At 34.4% G+C, this 17,775-nt stretch overlaps 1 protein-coding gene across 1 annotated transcript in view; it reads right to left on the reverse strand.

Moving 5' to 3' along the window:
• The window catches only part of LOC129230391 (PH domain leucine-rich repeat-containing protein phosphatase 1-like), a 72,989-nt gene that overhangs the window by 30,043 nt on the left and 25,171 nt on the right, over positions 1-17,775 (reverse strand). Inside the window, exon 3 of the mRNA XM_054864790.1 lies at positions 1,856-2,009. Within this exon, the coding sequence (XP_054720765.1) occupies positions 1,856-2,009 (154 nt within the window). The remainder of the gene's footprint in view (positions 1-1,855; positions 2,010-17,775) is intronic.

A 17,775-nucleotide genomic window follows, 5' to 3' on the forward strand; every position in this document is an offset into this window, starting at 1 on the left:
ATTACACATCTTTTTCTGAACCAACAGTACTTGTGCAATATTTAATTTTGACTAAGTGATATTTTAATAATAAATTTAAATTAACTGAGAAAACAGTTGCTCATATTTTGATAAAGTAACTTGAAGTCTCAGTAATTCAGTAAAATTACTGTTCAACAGAAAAAATTCAAAAAAAAAAAAACAATAATACCACTGCCTTATTCTCCCCCTCTCCTTCCTAAATTTTTTTTCATTTTTCTGTTTTATTCCTCCCCCCCCCTAGGCGTCCCCATTGCCATATGTCTATCAATGTGCAATATGCTTCAAAAATCATACCAATAGGTGACTTTTTCAACTTTTGTCGAAAATTTATACCCCCCCCCCCTCCGAAACAAAATCCTGGCAATGGTCTTGAAAAAAAGTGAAGATATCGTTCGAACATAAGGGGGGAAAAGACGTAGTTCACGTCTTTTCAAGGAGAAAGATCAGAGATATTTATCGGCAATGCGTGGAGCTTGTATCTCGTTCTGCATTTAAAACATCGAAGAAACAAAACCACTGAATATTTTGCAGAACTCATTTTTTTGAGAGGGTGAAATGTTTTCGCTATTATATACCGAAAATTTAAAAAAAAAAAGGCTTTTATACTTTTGATGGGATAAGCTTCGAAAATATTAAAGTGCCTTGGTGTAAGAAAAGAAACACTTTAAATATTTTTACCCCAAGTTTACTGCGAACTGAAGCAAAAAAAAAAAAAAAAAATTTATTAATTTTCCCAACATTGCACATTTAAATGTGATTCAATGGTTAATCTCTCTAAATATCGCCAATTGTGGCCAAAATGAAACCAGATAAAAAAAACGCCAATTTTTTCGCCAAGTGTGCGAAAATCTCGGCGACCAAAAGCTTGGCGATATATTGCCAAGTGTTTGCCAAATTATAACACCACTTCAGTTTGCATTGAAATTAACAATGATTTCCCCCCCAAAAAGTTGTAAAAGACCCTTTTTCGAATATCCGAATGCAACCAAAATATGAAGTGCACAACTAGATCCCACTAGGAGTCTATGTACCAAATTTTAACTTTCTAGGACATGCCGTTTTTGAGTTATGCGAGATACATACGCACATACATACTTACATGCAGACATCACGAGAAAACTCGTTGTACTTAATTCGGGGACAGTCAAAATGGATATTTTGGGTGTCTACACGTTCTTAGGCATATATCCATCACGTGTGGTTGGGTTGAAAAAAAAAAATTCAATATTCATTTGGGGGCGAGCAAAATGGAAATTAAGGCCAATTTTCGGGTCAAACTTTTTTCGCGCGAATACAATACTTCCTTTACTTCGTAAAAGGAAGTAAAAATACAAAAATCACTCTATTTGAAAGTTTTTTTTCTTGCCATCATGACTGAAGTTAAACTTCCTACTCTTGGATATACAAATTATTTCTTTGTCTCAATTAGTCCGAGATCTGTGGGGTAAAAAGAGCTAAAATTTGCTTCAAATCACATAAAATATCAGCACTATATGTCCAGCACTACCCACCACGTCTCATCTGTCAGCAGCAGTGTCAATGATGGAAAAACAACTCTAACCTCTACATGCTTAAAAGTTCTATATTGTAACAATGCAATTGTTATAAAACTGTTGAGCACCTCGTTGCTGTTGCATCAGTAGCAGTAAAGTTGCTGATGAGTAAAATTTTGAATATTTTCTAGAACGAAAAATTCCCCCTCCTAGTAAAAGGTATAAAACGCTTCGGGTTCCCCCTAACTATTTGTAAAACTAACAATTTTTCAAGAACATATTCTTAGCATTACAAAACGGAAAAGGTGGGACGCACAGAATTTTTAAAATATTCCATTTACCATTGACATCAGCGCGTAATATACGTAATTTTGTTCCATCTAAATGCAATGACTTCAGAGCATTTTGAGATACCATAAGAGACTCCAATCTGGACAGCTTCAAAACTTCAAGGTCTTCCACCTCGTTGTGGGAAATATCCAGACGCACAAGACTCTAAAACCAATAAAAAAAACTGCATTAGTTGATTATTAATTGTTTTTTTTCTTCAAAATAATTTTAAATCAATGATATGTAAAGAAAGTAATAGAAGGAATACGAGTAGAAAACTTAAGTTTTGACATAAGATTCAAGCCTTGCCTTCTATTGCATAAAATTTACAATGAGTCATGAATTTAGTCTTCAAAACACAAGACAGGAAATATTTTACCACAATTTCAACTTTTAAATTTTTTTGCAATAGAAATTTAAAGGCATTTCTATTTTTGGATACAAAAAAAAAGTTGTTTGGGCAGGCCCAGGGGAGCACATATAGGAGGTTACGGTAGGTCACTGTGACCTCCCAAAAATTTTCTTATTCGGCAAATTTTGTCAGACGATTCGACAAAAATATCCTCATTCGGCAAAACTATCATTATTCAGCGACAATTTGGAATTCCATTCGGCAAAACTATCATTCGGCGACAATTTGGAATTCCATTTGGCAACATTGTGATCATACGGCGTCAATTCAAAAGTTTTTTTTTTTTTTTTGGTTTTATTTGAGATATTTTTATATTGGAAGGGGGGTGGGGGGAGCTGCCCTCCCTTGGCCCTCTATGGAAACGCCCATTGTGTTTAAAATAGCATGAGTTAATCTAAAAGAGCAAGAATTTTTGATATAAGTATTACTTCTGAAACTACAAACCCATTAGAAAAGAAAACGTTAACTAGTCTGTTATCAGTTTTATTTATTTTTTTATTTTTTTATTTTTTAATTTTAAATACGGCAAATTAGTCTCAAATGGACATAAACAGTAACTAGGCCCCTATCGTTCAAGCTCGGGGATTCACCTTCTTTTCAGTGTTTAATTTTTGCTCATACTAAGCAGGCAAAGCCACTTTTGATAACTGAGATCTTTTTGTTGCTGTTAATTTCAGTATGCAGTCCACTTCGTTACAATCAACTAAAACTATTAGTATACTTCTCATCAACTTTCTGGAACAAGGCCAAATTATTATCTATTCATTTTAATCAGAAATATAAGAAAACATTATTACAACTGCTCTCCGAAGGGTGATAGTAATGATTTCAAAATTAATGTAATCGTTTTAAATATGACTACGAACAGGTTGTGATTTCAACTTTTTTCCAGGGATCGGGAGGGGAGCAAAAATATATGAATTCAACGCAAAATTATATAAAAATTCAATGAAAACCACTCCCACTCACATATAAACACAGCAATTTCTCAAAGCCAGGGGGCAATTCACCCCTTCTGACCCACCTAAATTACCGGCCTGATTACAAAATCTCAGTCTCAGATGTTTCCATCTAAGGGATAAAAAAATATTTGGAAATCAAAAACAATTTAAGGGTTTTTCATCAATGATTTCAAGCTTTGACGGGAAGGTGGGTTCGTAAAATTGTGACAGCTTTTGACAAGGGGGAGAGAGGGGGTAAACCAGCAGTGTGAAGTCACGCATTTTTTTACAATAAATTGTGAAAAAAAAAGATGTGACGGCATTTATAGGCAGCCCCTTAGACAATGTTAATCAAAATCAAATAACGGCACGGAGTAACAAGGTTCAATTCAGAGAAATTCATGGCTAACCACTGGTTCCCTTACTACACCCACCGCTGCTAAGTTCAACAGCAAGAAAACGACAGGCAATGTACTTCAAATTGTCATCAGACTATTAATTCCAAGCATTTAATGCAAAATGCTTATCCACTGGGGCATCCATAAGAGAGAGAAAAAATGCGAAATTGGGCAAAAAATCAATGCGGAAGATGTTTCAAGAATACTGTTCCGGTAAATTAACGAGGCTCACAGACCGTGAAAATTCCTATGAAAGCTAAAATTTCATCGTTTTGGGGTTTATTCGGCAATAAACCTTTCAGATCAAACCCATTCTTGAAAGTACTACTGTCTTCAAGAATAGGTTTTCAGGCACTTTGGAGGAGATTCTGTCGCAGTTGATTGGATTTGATGAGAAAAGAGATAGCTTCGGCAACAGATTCGGTGATTTATCAAGATTTGAAAACATTCCACACGTCGTTCACAGTATTCAACTACATGCACGAAGAAGAGTTGGCGTATTTGTTAACATACCCACATCGATTTTAAGTTCATGTATTTTTTTGATACTTCTGGCGTGACATCTGTGTGCTTTTAACCCTTAAATGATGAGGTATTTTGTTTTTTGCAATGCAAGTGGTGAGATAGGGTGAATGAAACATCTGCATTCATGTGTACTCCAGAAAATATTAGAAACTGAAGTAGGAAAATTTTCAATTATTTTTGTACTACAGCAAAGCCTCGCTCATTCGGCCCTCGTTTATCCGGATCATCGGATTATCCAGATTTAATTTTTAGCATTTAAAAAACTTTTCTACTCGCATAGATAATTTTAAGGGGTGGTTGCAAGAACGAAACTACAGGCACACTACACGTTAGATACAGGAAATCCATTGGAAGCCATTCCGTCCTGTCTCACCCCTTTAATACTTAACGGGCTGGAGATAAAAAGCCGAACATCTAAGAAGCTCTGAGCGCATCCAGGGTAAAAGAATCAATATCCTCTATTGTCACCCGCCGCTGGCGGCACTGAGCCATTGCAGGTGGCAAAAGGGGATTTTCACTTTTCACAACAGGGTCTCCCGTACCTACCACTATTTGTGGTTTAACCAGTTGGATGGGACCCTGAAGACAATTCTGATTTTTTGATCCGGATTATAAGTCGAGCAATCCCTGGTCCAGCACCACCAGAGGTATCGTTTTACTTGGAGGACTTTGTGACTACAAGCATATTTAACGTCCCCCCAGTCCCATTAATTGAAACGGCGGATCTTCGACCGACTAGGATCGAACCCGGAACGCTCCGGTCACAAGTCCGATGCCTTACCAATCATTCCACCACGGCTCCCTAGCGAACGGGGGTTGGCGAGCGAAACGAGCAGGGGGAGAATAAGTTTTACGTTAGTTGCACTTGGATTTGAAAAAAAAAAAACCAATAATAGTTCAAACATTCTTTAATAACTTTACATTTTATCTTTCTCATCTCAAAATGTAAGAAAATTATATCCAGGACACAATGACCAAAACACCCGCGCAACCTTGCTTCCGAGCAAGCGACACTAAATATTACACTACATAAATGCGCCTCATTACCTTGCTGTAGGCAACTTGACAACTATAATTAAGAGCGTAACGTCTCATACTTGTGACAAGATAATTCAAGAGCTTAACCAAGCATCGTGTTCCGAGTTGTTTGCAATACAAAGCATCAAGTCATCTTTTCTGTCAACTAGCCATGCATGATATCAGTCACAGTTAAATGTTTTGTGTCAAAAGTGGACAATATTCTTAGAGTCCTAAAAATAAATCACGGCTTTTTGAAAGCCCTACAGTTTTAGGGCGTTTGCTCGACGCATAAATCTAATGACTAATTCAATCGAATTATCGAGAAGCTGCTTTTAATTCTTCGTTAAATAGAGGTCAAATAGCACATGACTTATAAGGAACACAGAACTTTGAAGTAACACGCAGGGTTATTCTCACTTAATCACTCCGTTACTTATTTTATAACTCCTACCTTCTACATTTTTTAAAAATTTATTTTGGGCCTGTGTTAGAGGCTTTACCTCACTACAGGTAGTTATCAAAATAATGGAAACACTTGGAAAAAAAATTTTGGGAATCGCTACTCTGACGTAAATGTTCTGTTTATAAAGGTGCCCTTCTAATTTTAATCGCTCACACTGGTGATTCTATACGGTGATTGAGTTCTGTGGTCACTTTTGCTGCTGTTGTTCGCTTTTTAGACATTACAATCCACTTCAATACCCGTCGGTTTATTTCACCGAGCTTCTCTTTCCGCCCAGTATTTTGCTTTGCCGAGCTTGTCTTACCGCGCTGTGTGTATGCTGTTATGACTTTAGATTCTGTACTTTTAGATACACCAAAAAGTTGAAACGTTTCAGTTACACTTGTTTCAGCTAGACGCGCTCCAACAATTTGGCCTCCTTAAAAATTTGAGAAATCCGACATTTCACGTGCTTGAAAACAATCCAAGACTTCCAGAACTTCCGTTAAACCACCAAATAGTACCAGAATATGTACATTGCTATTTATAAAAAAAAACCCAAATCTTTAATTTTAATCTTTTTTACGTTCGAAGCGCATTCAAAAATGTCACTTTTATTCTCAGATGTTTCCATTGTTTTGATAAGTACCTGTATCTTCGGTAGTACATCACACTTTTTTTTTAAACTACAGCCGAGTTTTTAACTCAATAATTTTGTATATCAGAGTGATATTCTGCCGTGAGCAGGTAAACGGCAGTATCTTCAGAAATGAGTTTTCGAGATGGTTGAAGAAATGTGTGTTGGATTCAATACTAACAATAGGGAAATGTTGAAATTAGACGTTTTTTCGCGCCTTAATTTTCAGCGGAAACTAAATAAGCAAGCTTGTACAACAAAGCTAACATACAACAGATGACAAAAATGCAATTATACGAAAAAGGAAAAATTTGCAGTTACTGCCCTTTACCTGCTCACGGCAAGATTTCCAGTAAAAGTTCATGAAAATAGCCTGAAGAAAAACCTGGAAAAATTTGTTTCAAAAACATCTTGACAAAATTCATATAATCAGTCCGGGGTAATTTGCAACAAAAGACACATGGGAAGCTTATATTATTTGAACTAATTTTCATACATAAATAGGACGAAATTCATCCAATACATAAAATTTCACATAATATTGAAAAGAAGCACTGGAGCTGAGCTTCCATGGGAGCTCTAAAGCTGCCTCCTACACTAAAAAGCATAGAACTAACGTATAGTGTGACCCTGGTAACTTGATGCGTGACCTTGGACGAGCTCGTTTATGTTTTGATTGAAAGATGAGAAGTTCCTAGATTGGCACAGTGTTAATAATCGTTATCTCAACACAAAACCGGCTTTCCTCACTCTTATTTTGACAACTAGAACCGTTTAAGCTTCAAAGGATCAGAAGTCAACTAATCAAGCACATAGATAGAGTAAAACTTGAGACTCTTACTCTCACCGTTAGTTCTCTTCAGGCTACGTGCTAAAACAGTCGGGTGAAGTAGAGTAGCGACAAGTACACTCAACTGAAAAAAGTGTTTATTCGCAATTTAAACAAACTATAGAAAGCGCTGCAGTCTTTATCTAAGGACTGCTGAAAGAACAGAAGCAAGATTACACAGAACCAAGACTTAAGGTTTTCCATCTCACCGCCACCAGTTCTTAAGGCTATATGCTAAAAAGGTTAGGTGAGGTAGAGAAAAGTACACTCAACTAAAAATGTGTTAATTCGCAATTTAAATAAACTATAGGAGACGCTGCAGTCTCTGTTTAAGGACTGCTGGAAAAACAAAATCAAGATTACACAGAGTAAAAACTTAAGGTTCTCAATCTCACCGCCATCAGTTTTTAAGGCTATATGTTCAAAAGGTGAGATGAGGTAGAGAAAAGTACACTCAACCAAAAAAGTATTAATTCGCAATTTAAATAAACTATAGGAGGCGCTGCAGTCTGTATAATGGCTGCTGAAAAAGGTAAAACCAATACGCTTTCGGCTAATTTCTTAAATTACCGCCTGATGACGTGTTCAAACACTAGAACTGCGAATAATACCTGAAAAGTGAAAGCTTTCTTTTCAAACAATCGGATAGTGTAGTTTATAAATAAGATCTGAAAGCTTTTAGAATGTGTGAAACAAAAAGTATCTCTCCCCCCGAATCTTGTATGGGAATCACTGAAAAGGTACAGACATTTCCAACCGCCCAGCCATTTGCAACTTAAACTCACTGAACCACAGTGAGAGTCTCCTAAACTGAGATTCATGCACTAATGCGCATCGCTGATTCGAAGAGCACTCGGGTCAAAAGGAAAAAGAAATATTTTTCTTTTTTCAGTTCTTTTCCAGTCTCAGGCTTGACTTTTCATTCTCATTTCGGCAATGTCACACACCTCGAGCATCCTGTAAAAAGCATTTGACTTCGTTAATCGAAATCATCAATGCGATTCGTAACAACTTGTTGATAGATTTTGCTCGTTGGAGGGGAAGTCCTGCGCGAGGAGCCTAATTAAATAAGCGCTTGACCAATGATTCTTGTAGTGAAGCATGCTCTCTGCATTTGTAGCGCTTCATGCTTAAAACATACATTTTGTTTCTATATTTGTAACGAAGAATGTTCTCTGTTTTTATTACGTTTCTGATTTAAAACAAGCGCACTAATTCCGAACATTTAAAGAAGCATGTTCTCTGCATTTGTACCATTTCATGCTTAAAACAAATATTTTGTTTCCAGATTTGTAACAACGCATTATCTCTGTAATTATTATGTATCAGATTTTAAGCTAACATTAATTCTGATTTTTTAATAAAGCATGCTCTCTGCATTTGTAGCGCTTCATGCTTAAAACAACTAATTTTGTTTCTAGATTCGTAACGAAGCATGTTCTCTGTATTTTTTATGTTTAAGATTTAAAAAAAACGTATTAATTCTGAAATTTTTGATGAAGCACGTTCTCTGCATTTGTTTGATTCCATATTTAAAATTAACATAGCAATTTTAACGAAGCATTTTTTTTCTTTCTTTTTTTTTTTTGCATTTATTCAATTGCATATTTAAAACAAACATACCAATTCGGAATTTTCAACGAAGCATATTCTCTGCATTTGTAGCATATTATGCTTAAAACAAATATTTTGTTTCTTGATTTGTAACGAAACATGTTTATGTTTCGTTACAAATCATGTCTGTATTTATTACGTTTCAGATTTAAAACGAACAAGTTAATTTTGAACTTGACCAATGCAGGAAACGAAGCACGTTTCCTGCATTTGTAGCATTTCCTACTTAAAACAAATATTTTGTTTCTGATTTGTAACGGAGCATGTTCTCTGTATTTAGAATACGTTTCAGATTTAAATAAACAAATTAAATCTTATCTTTTAACGAAGCATATTTTCTGCATTTGAACCATTTCATGCTTAAAACAGATATTTTGTTTCTAGATCTGTAACGAAGCATGTTTTCTGCATTTATTATGCTTGACATTTAAATAAATATATTAATTCTGAATTTTTAACGAAGCATGTTCTCTGTATTTGTACCATTTCATGCTTAAAACTGTTTTTTTTTTTTTTTTTTTGCAGGATTAAAACGAAACATGTTCTCTGTATTTGTTACGCTGTAGATTTAAATAAACAAATTAAATCTTATCTTTTAACGAAGCATATTTTCTGCATTTGAACCATTTTATGCTTTAAACAAATATTTTTTTCTGGATCTGTAACGAATCATGTTCTCTGCATTTAATATGTTTCAGATTTAAAACAAACATATTAATTCTGAATTTTTAACAAAGCACCATTTCATGCTTAAAACATTTTTTTTTCTTTTTTGCAAGATTAAAACGAAGCATGTTATCTGTATTAATTACTTTGCAGTTTTGAAACAAATATATCAACTCTGAATTTTGAACGAAGCATGTTCTCTGTATTCGTTCAATTGCATATTTAAAATTAACATAGCCGTTTTAACGAAGCATGTTCTCTGTATTTTTTTCAATTCTATTTTAAAACAAACATACCAATTATAATTTTTTAACGAATATTACTCTTTGCATATTAACTCGCAAAATAAACATACCAGTTCTGGACTTTTAACGAAGCATTATCTCTACATTTATTGACTTGCATATTTAAAATAACTATACCAATTGTGAAATTCTAATCATTCGATTGCATATTTGAAATTTGAAATAAACATATCACGATAAATTTGCAAGAAGTTTTACAACGAAACAAATTTTCTACATTTATTCTAAGGATAGTTATAACAAAAGCACTTTATTTCTTCATGAGTTAACATATTTTTCAACGAAGCATCTTCCCATGTTTTCCTTAAGTCAGCGTAATTTTTCCTACTTACCCCTATCTTATTGTGCAATTTGTGAGGACTTTTGTAACAAAGCTTTTGTAACAAAGCTTTAGATCGGAAACAAAGGTTATTTCTCAGGTCGCAATGAAGATTGTTCCCTAAGTGATGATAATAGTCTGCAGCTTATTTAAAATAAACTCACGGATTTTGAAGTTAAAACCAATTTTGTAACGAAGCTAGTTCTTTGCATTCTATCTGATGCACATTTAAAATACGCACATCCTTTTTTAATTTGGAAAGTTTTTGTGACCTACGTTTCTTGGTTATATGGTACAGCTTTTTAAATACAGTAGAAGATTTAAAAAAAAAAAAAACTTTTCTAACTTTTAAATAGTTCTAACTTTTAAGAAATGCTCTAAAATTTTAATAATAGTAAATTTGACAATCACATCAAAAGAAGGTTTTTATATTTTTCATGATGCGAAAAATTCCGGCAAGTAATATTTAATTTTTTATGAAATCGATAAAAAAGCTCCAATAGACAGAACAATCACTTACACCGCTAAACGAAGTCAAAATGAATATCTAGAACTATCATTATTTTACAGCTTGTGCCAAATAAATAAAACAGCAAATAAATAAGGTTCCCCATTAGTAAAAGGACAACAATCGTAAACCGTAGAAGAAAAAACACAAACAAAAATAGGCCAGAGCAGTATGAGACGCGAAGCTAGAATCGGCCGAAATGTTTTGTTATCGTCTGACCGACACACATTAGCAGGTTCAAATTCGAACTCTTTCTAATGACCTCTTCATTGTTTAAATGCGAGACACTACCGTGACACCGAAGTTGACATCTGAGCGTCTTTTAATTTTGAAAGACGTTGATGAATATAAAATGAAGATATCCGTTAGATCGCCTTACAATAGATTTTTTTTTAATTTAAAAGAAATATTTTTTGTTAATGATTTGTTTTTATCAAGTACAATAGAGTGAAATCCATCTACAGTGAAAGAAAGGAAGCACATGACTCGAAAAAGTAAGGTCAGTTTTCCTTGCATCACAACCACAGAGGTCTTCCTTCCTTTCTTTTTTTTTTCCCTTCCTTCTTTTTTTTTTTTTTCTGTACATCTTTCAGAATGTTTCCCCATGTGTTTTTATTTATTCGCAAAAGTTTAATGTGATTTTCTGTCTACTCTGTTATTAAAAATAAAATAGGTCATTAAAAATTACAAAATACTGTTTTAAGAACAATTCACTTTTCTTTTCTCTCCTTTCTCTCTTTCTGTTTATTTATATATTTATATTAATATACGTTAATTTAATTTGATTATTTTTATTGTGTTTTATTGTTTTTTTTTTTTGTTAAAGAAATCTGTTCAAATCTACAAAAACCTTACTTCTCATAGGTAAAAAATAAATAAATGAATGCAATTACATAATCATTTCATTTTAGAGTAAATGTATACATATTTTACATTAATGCAACTCAGGAAAGAGTATTGCAAAGGCTGTATAAAACGTTTAAAAAAAACCTCGTTTTATGTCATAAATTCATTTTTAAAATAGAGTCCCGGCGCGAGTTTGGGGCTGTCCACGATTGACACGCTTTGAGGGGGTGGGAGGGGTTTTCGTGAAGTTGTAATAGTTTGTGACAAAAGGGAGAGAAGGGTAACAAAAAGAGTGACATCACGCATTTTATAAGAATACGTTTACGATGTATAGCGTGACAAGTGTCAAAAGGGAGAGGGATAAAGTGAAGTGTGACACTTTGTGACAAAAGGCGGGGGAGGGGGTCAGTAATGTTGAAAAAAAATTGTATCATTCAGAAGTCCCTTTAAAAAAAACTATGAAGAACATAATCATTACTGTGGTTCAAAAATACATGTAAAAAAAGTTTCTCCGAGATAACAGGTTACCCCTTAATTCTTTTTAGGCTTGTGAATAGTATAATATACTAGAAAAATTTTAGCTTCCTATTTCATCTGAAAGAAGGTGTTCAACCCATTCCCCCAAACTTCATCAGTATGGGGACGGGGGAGGGGGGGTTAAAAATACATTGAAAGGAAAAAACAACGCTACATATTATAATATACACGAGTATTATGATATGCATTGCAATAAAATAAATATTTACCAAAAAATAAATTTAAAAAAAAACAGCTGTGGAAACTAAATGTTTCTAAATTTGTGACATTTTCTATGCTACGGTTAATGTTAAATTGAGGGGCCATTGAGCACCGTCTTAAAATTTGAGTAAGAAGCTAAAACTTTTACAGCATAATACTATTAGTAAATCTTAAAAAAAAATAGGGGGTTGTCCTGGACTCTAGCTGAAAAAAAGTTTTTTTGAACCACCCTAATGATTATGGAACTTATCACTGCGCTCAAAAACCTAAATTAAAGCTCATGAAGCATTTTCAGGGGGAAATTTCCAAAAGCGGGAAGAATTTTAAAATAAACTGTTTCAAATGGAATCCTTCTTCAGATTTTGGCAAATTTGAACCATAAGGATAACTGCAGAAAAGCTATAGGGTAATCGTGTCCAGCTAAGACGAAGACAACAATCTGATGAATCCATATGCACGGGTTTGACATTTTACTCAAATATCTGCACTTTATTCCCGGAATTTTAAATTTTGGGTGTTAATTGTGATATATTCGAATGTAAGGAACTATTATGTATCATAATATGAAGAATCAACTTTCTAAAATAATTTTTGGTACTTGAAAAATAATGATTTGTACTAGTTACGGATGTGATCGAACATTCACGCCCTCAATTCGTACATACCAGTATATTTTAAATACAAGAGAAGTTTTTATAACGTTGATACTTCATATTCGAATTTCCATTTAGAGGGAGGTAAGGTGAAGTGTGAGGTTTTTTGACAAACTGGAGGAAGGGCGTCAAACATGCTGAAAAAACGTTTGACATCATTTATGGTGTGCCCCTTAGGGGGAAATTATTGTTATGTTTAATTTTCCAAAAAAAAAAAAAAACCGCCTTCAAATATTTATCACATAATTAAAAACCAGAAGTGCCTTGTCTAGTAGTCAGAAAAGTCTGACTGCGACAGGGAGGTTCAGTTTCGAATCCGAGCTCGGGCAAGGGCGTACTTTCTCTCTCCTGTCCTTGTCCTTTCTTTGTGTGAAGGTGTTGTTGTGCTGTGAATAGTTGCCTACCCAATAAACGGGCCTTTATGGCAAGTGTGGACTGTAGAAGTCGGACTTCACACCAAATTACGGTACAGTTGGAAAAGTGAAGCAGCGCACCCCAAATTGCCAGCCTAGCTGGCACACGACAACAACAGCAACAAAACCAAAACTACACCATTCCAAGAAAAAATATCTACTTTCAACCAGAGGTGCCCTCCCCCCCTCAAGAACAATATGCACCCCTCCAAAAACCATAAAGAACCCTCCCATCCAGAAAAGAGAATAATACCCCAGAAAACAACCCCCCCCCCCCAAAAAAAAAATTTCAATGGTGTTGCTTGTGCCGTGCCCCCACCCCTCTCTCCCCCCGGGAAGGCACCCATGTTTCCAATCCGACTTTCCAACACAGACTTCATTAGAGCATCATGCACCCAAGAAAAAACTACGGCTAGTTTAACAAAAGGCTCAACTTCCTGTTGGTGCTTAGACCCGACGATCGAAGGCACGAGCTTTTTGTGTTCTGCTTAATTATGAAGGATGATTTAGGGGAACTGTGTTGTGTTACGCGAGCTGCAAGAAAGGAATTCCATAAGCCTTGGGTGACCAAGCGCAGATCATTTTCATGAATATCAAAATGAAAAGTCGTGTGGATCCTATTTCATACATCAATGGATTCGAAGTTTCATCTAGTTCTTATGATCTTAGGAATTTTTATTGCCGAGTGGTTGCCGTTGAATATTTTTGGAAATTTTTTGTCGAATGAGTTATTTAATTTTATGTTTTTAAAATTTTAAAAGTATCTGAATGGTATGATTTTCAATTAAAAAAAAAAGGTAGCAATTTTGTTATAACGGAGAGTAGCTTGTCTTGGGACACGTTTCATTTCGGCATAGCTTTATATTTTTTTCTAGACTTCAACTTTTAATCTTAAACTGTTGAGGTGCTTTTTTCGTAATGACAGTGATGAAGTGACGTGTATGTCATCAGGGCTGTCGAATGTGTGTAATCGGATTCGGAGTCATTTCATGATGAAGGTTCGAAGTCGGAGTCTCTAAAATTTCCAAAATCGGAGTCGGAGTTCCGAGTGAATACTCTTCCTTCGACTCCGCAGCCTTGTATGTAACCCCATTATTATCTTTTTCTTGTTTTCTCTACGAAATTAAGCAAATGAAAACAGGAAATCTTACAATGATTTTTGTGCTATTTATTTACTAAATACAAATAAAACAAAATCGTAAGTGACTTAATATATTTTAAAAAATTTAGTTTGAATTTTTTGAGGTCTTGAAATGTGTGAAATCATGTTTTTCACAATCACGAATTACGATAGGACCCTACTCGTTGGGTTTTCTTGTTTCTACTAATGGCTTTTTATCGCAAACATAATTTCAATTCATGGCGTCAAAATTCAAATAAATGCCAGTGGCTGGATGCTGGATGTTATGGGCTGGATGTTGTGTTGTGTGCTGGATACGGTTTTCGCGTAAAAAGAATTGTGTTAAGTCGAGAAGGTTGTTTTAATTCGATTCCGAGGCACATGGTCGCCTGCATTATAAGCATAGAAACACAAAAATCAAAGGAAGCGGACTTCATTCAAAGGTTAAGTGAAAACAATAAGCAATTCATGTTTGCTCAATAAAGCCGTGAATGTAAATACTACAAAATACTTGAATGCAAAAGTTATATTTACCTGGCGTGTAAGACACTCCCTTCTCACCAGCTAAGGGTTTTTTCCGCTGAAATCTTACTTATTTGTAGCTCTGTTTCAAAAAAACCTCGTGTACATTTTTTTGTTTTTTGATGAATCCTGATCCGGTTGCCCGCCTACTTATTGTCCTGATACATTTTTGATCCAAGTTCAAGTTTTATCTGATTAAGAGACAAATTGTAAGTTAAAACCGTTCTTTTAGTTTCTTCATCTTATCATGGAACATGGTTTTTCTTTGCCTTTTTGAGTGAAACAAACTGATGTTTGAAATTGCTCTCCACTAAAACCCTGATCTAGGGCTTTACTGTACACGTAGTAAAGCACTATGCCCTTCCACATATGGACCGATTTAAAAAGCGAGAAATTTTCAAAAAAGTGGACTTGTTTTCAGCTTCCGAAATTTCTCATATATTTCAGGCGAGAACTACAGAGATTTCGAGATTTTGATTATTGATTGAGCGACCTCTACACTTTATAGTCTAAGAAAAAAGTCTTATTTTTCTACGTCTCATATCATGTTTCAAGATATTCATGTACAAAATCGAATTTGTGCAACTTTTGCGACTTAAAAAAATATTTTTTTTAATTTCTGATTTTTGTTACGGTATTTTTTTTTCTTTTTTTTTCAAAACTTTAGATACATATTTGTAATCATACTATCCACCTACAGCGTATAATTGAAAGCCTTCCGGTAAATAATTTTCTTTTTATTTAAATATTCGCATTGTGCTTAAACTTTTGCCCCGCACTGTTATATTTTAATTCAACTACTGAACTTTTCACAGCCATTTTCAACTGTCCTTAGCTCTGTCCAAAGCACAGGCTCACTATTTTTTGTTTGTTTCTTAAAATGTTTCTGTTATACGATCAAAAATTATTTGATAATGTAGGTTCTTGTTACTGTTTTTTAATTTTGTTACAAAATTGAAAAAAGAAAAAGAAAAAGCGGAATTCTAAGGTTTTAAATGATGGTAAGCTAAAATGCTTTCATAAAGTAACAAAACTGCAAGTTTCAAGACCATATAATAGTGAAAAAAATTCAAAACATTTATTTTCAGTTACTAATTTTAAGGTATTTCTTGGATGCAATTTCTAAATTTTATTCAATTAAAACTACTGAATTTGATTGAACAAGTTTTGAAACGATTACCTATTGCTTTTTTTTTTAGTATTATTTGGAGGAAAAATGATTTTCAAATTTAAAAGTTTTTAAGTATCTTTGACAAAACTCGGTTGAGTTGTAAAATGTACGAATGTGTTCTTCATTCATTTAAACCTGTTTTATTAACAACATATAAAAATGCAGAGTTCGAACTTAAGATCCATAAAATTGCAAACTATAACCATACATTATTAAATTTTGAAGCTACTTTCCGAAAATTTTCCCACAAATAATAAGTCTACTGTGTAGTTATGAGTCATCTGTTTTGGTAGCGGTCATAAAGAATTCACCTGCGTAAGACCTTGACCTCGAACGCCATTTCACTTCAGTTCGGTCCGTCATATTTTATGTCTTTTCTGATAAGATATCTCATCCCATTCGCCTCTTCGCTCTAATTGTTTCTCAACCCATCTAACTGACCACTCATCCATCGAACTAGAATTTACTAGAGAGACTTGTATTACCGATAGATAATTTTACGGAAGAAAAATTTCATTATGTGGATTATCTTGTCTTTGGAATGTTATTCCCTTTTCGAGTTCTGACCTATTATGAATATTTAATGAGTTTCAAGATTCTTTCCGTTTTCAAGGTTTTTTAAAATAGCATTTCGGAAACTTTATTTCGTGTTTGGGCCATTCCACGAAAAATGGTCATTTTTTCCCGCACTTGACGCCTCATATATGTAATTAAAAATAATGCTTTGAAATATTAATGAACAAATGTTTTCTGCTTAGCAAATTACAAACTTATGTTTGGTCTCTTGAGCAAAAAATTTCTTCATTATCCTTTAAAATTATTACTTTTTAATGAAAAATATGAACCGCTACGTGCTAGACAACTTTACTTTTCCGTGGAATGGTCCGTATGTGACTTGCCAGTTAGTTACGTACTACTGAATAAAAATGTAATATTAAGCGAAACGTACATTTCAGTTATAATAATAAATAAAGTTCGCTGATATATTTTAAATATTTTTGTGTAATTAATGTTGTTGTTGTTGATATTGTTGTTGTTGTTGCAATGCCAATTGGGCGACTCAAGCTCCATTCGCGTGGCGAAGTAGGAATTAAGTCAGACGAGAATAGTTTCTCAGAATCTGAAGGACCCAATTCCAGAGGAGTCTGTTTTATTCTAGATAAATGGCTGTACCACCTCCACAATTTAGGCCCAGCTCTGCAGGGGAATTGAGAAGTTTCCAGAAACTCTGCACTCAAAGTAACTTCAAAGACTCCGCGACTTTCAGACCCGTAGATTAAACGAACACGTACTCCGCATGTATTCACTAGCTATTCAGCAGCGTCGGGCTTCAAACCAGGAACCCTCTGATTCGTAGTCCAGCACCTATCCACTGCTTATGTTATTAGAAATGTATTTAACTGAAAATAATTAATGAAAAACAATGAATAACTTTTGTTTTTGCATATTGCTTGACCACGCACTATCAACAAGAATATCTTTAAAACCTATTAACTTCTTTGCATTGGATAGTCGTGATCCTGTGATACAGTGGTACTCAACCTACGGCCTGCGGGCCATATGGGACTTGTGAAGTTGATCAACAGTCGTTTGCTTGGATTGTAATTTTCCTTTCCTTTCCAAGCGTTCCCATGTTATCAAGAAAAATTTTCAAATTATGTATTTAAATTTTAAATGTGTTCTGGTCCTAGATCTGGACTAGAATCTGGACTAGAGTGTGTCTGGTCCTTTTAAGTGTGTTCTGGTTTGCCTTGAACTAGCTGAGTTGTGCCCTTAAGGTATAAAAAAAAAGCTGGGCACTACTGCGTGTAAAAGAAGGAAAATGAGTGTGGCAGCAATGATTCCCATGTTC

Source organism: Uloborus diversus, chromosome 9, assembly GCF_026930045.1.
Source record: "Uloborus diversus isolate 005 chromosome 9, Udiv.v.3.1, whole genome shotgun sequence".
In the NCBI taxonomy this organism is placed as follows: Eukaryota; Metazoa; Arthropoda; class Arachnida; order Araneae; family Uloboridae; genus Uloborus; species Uloborus diversus.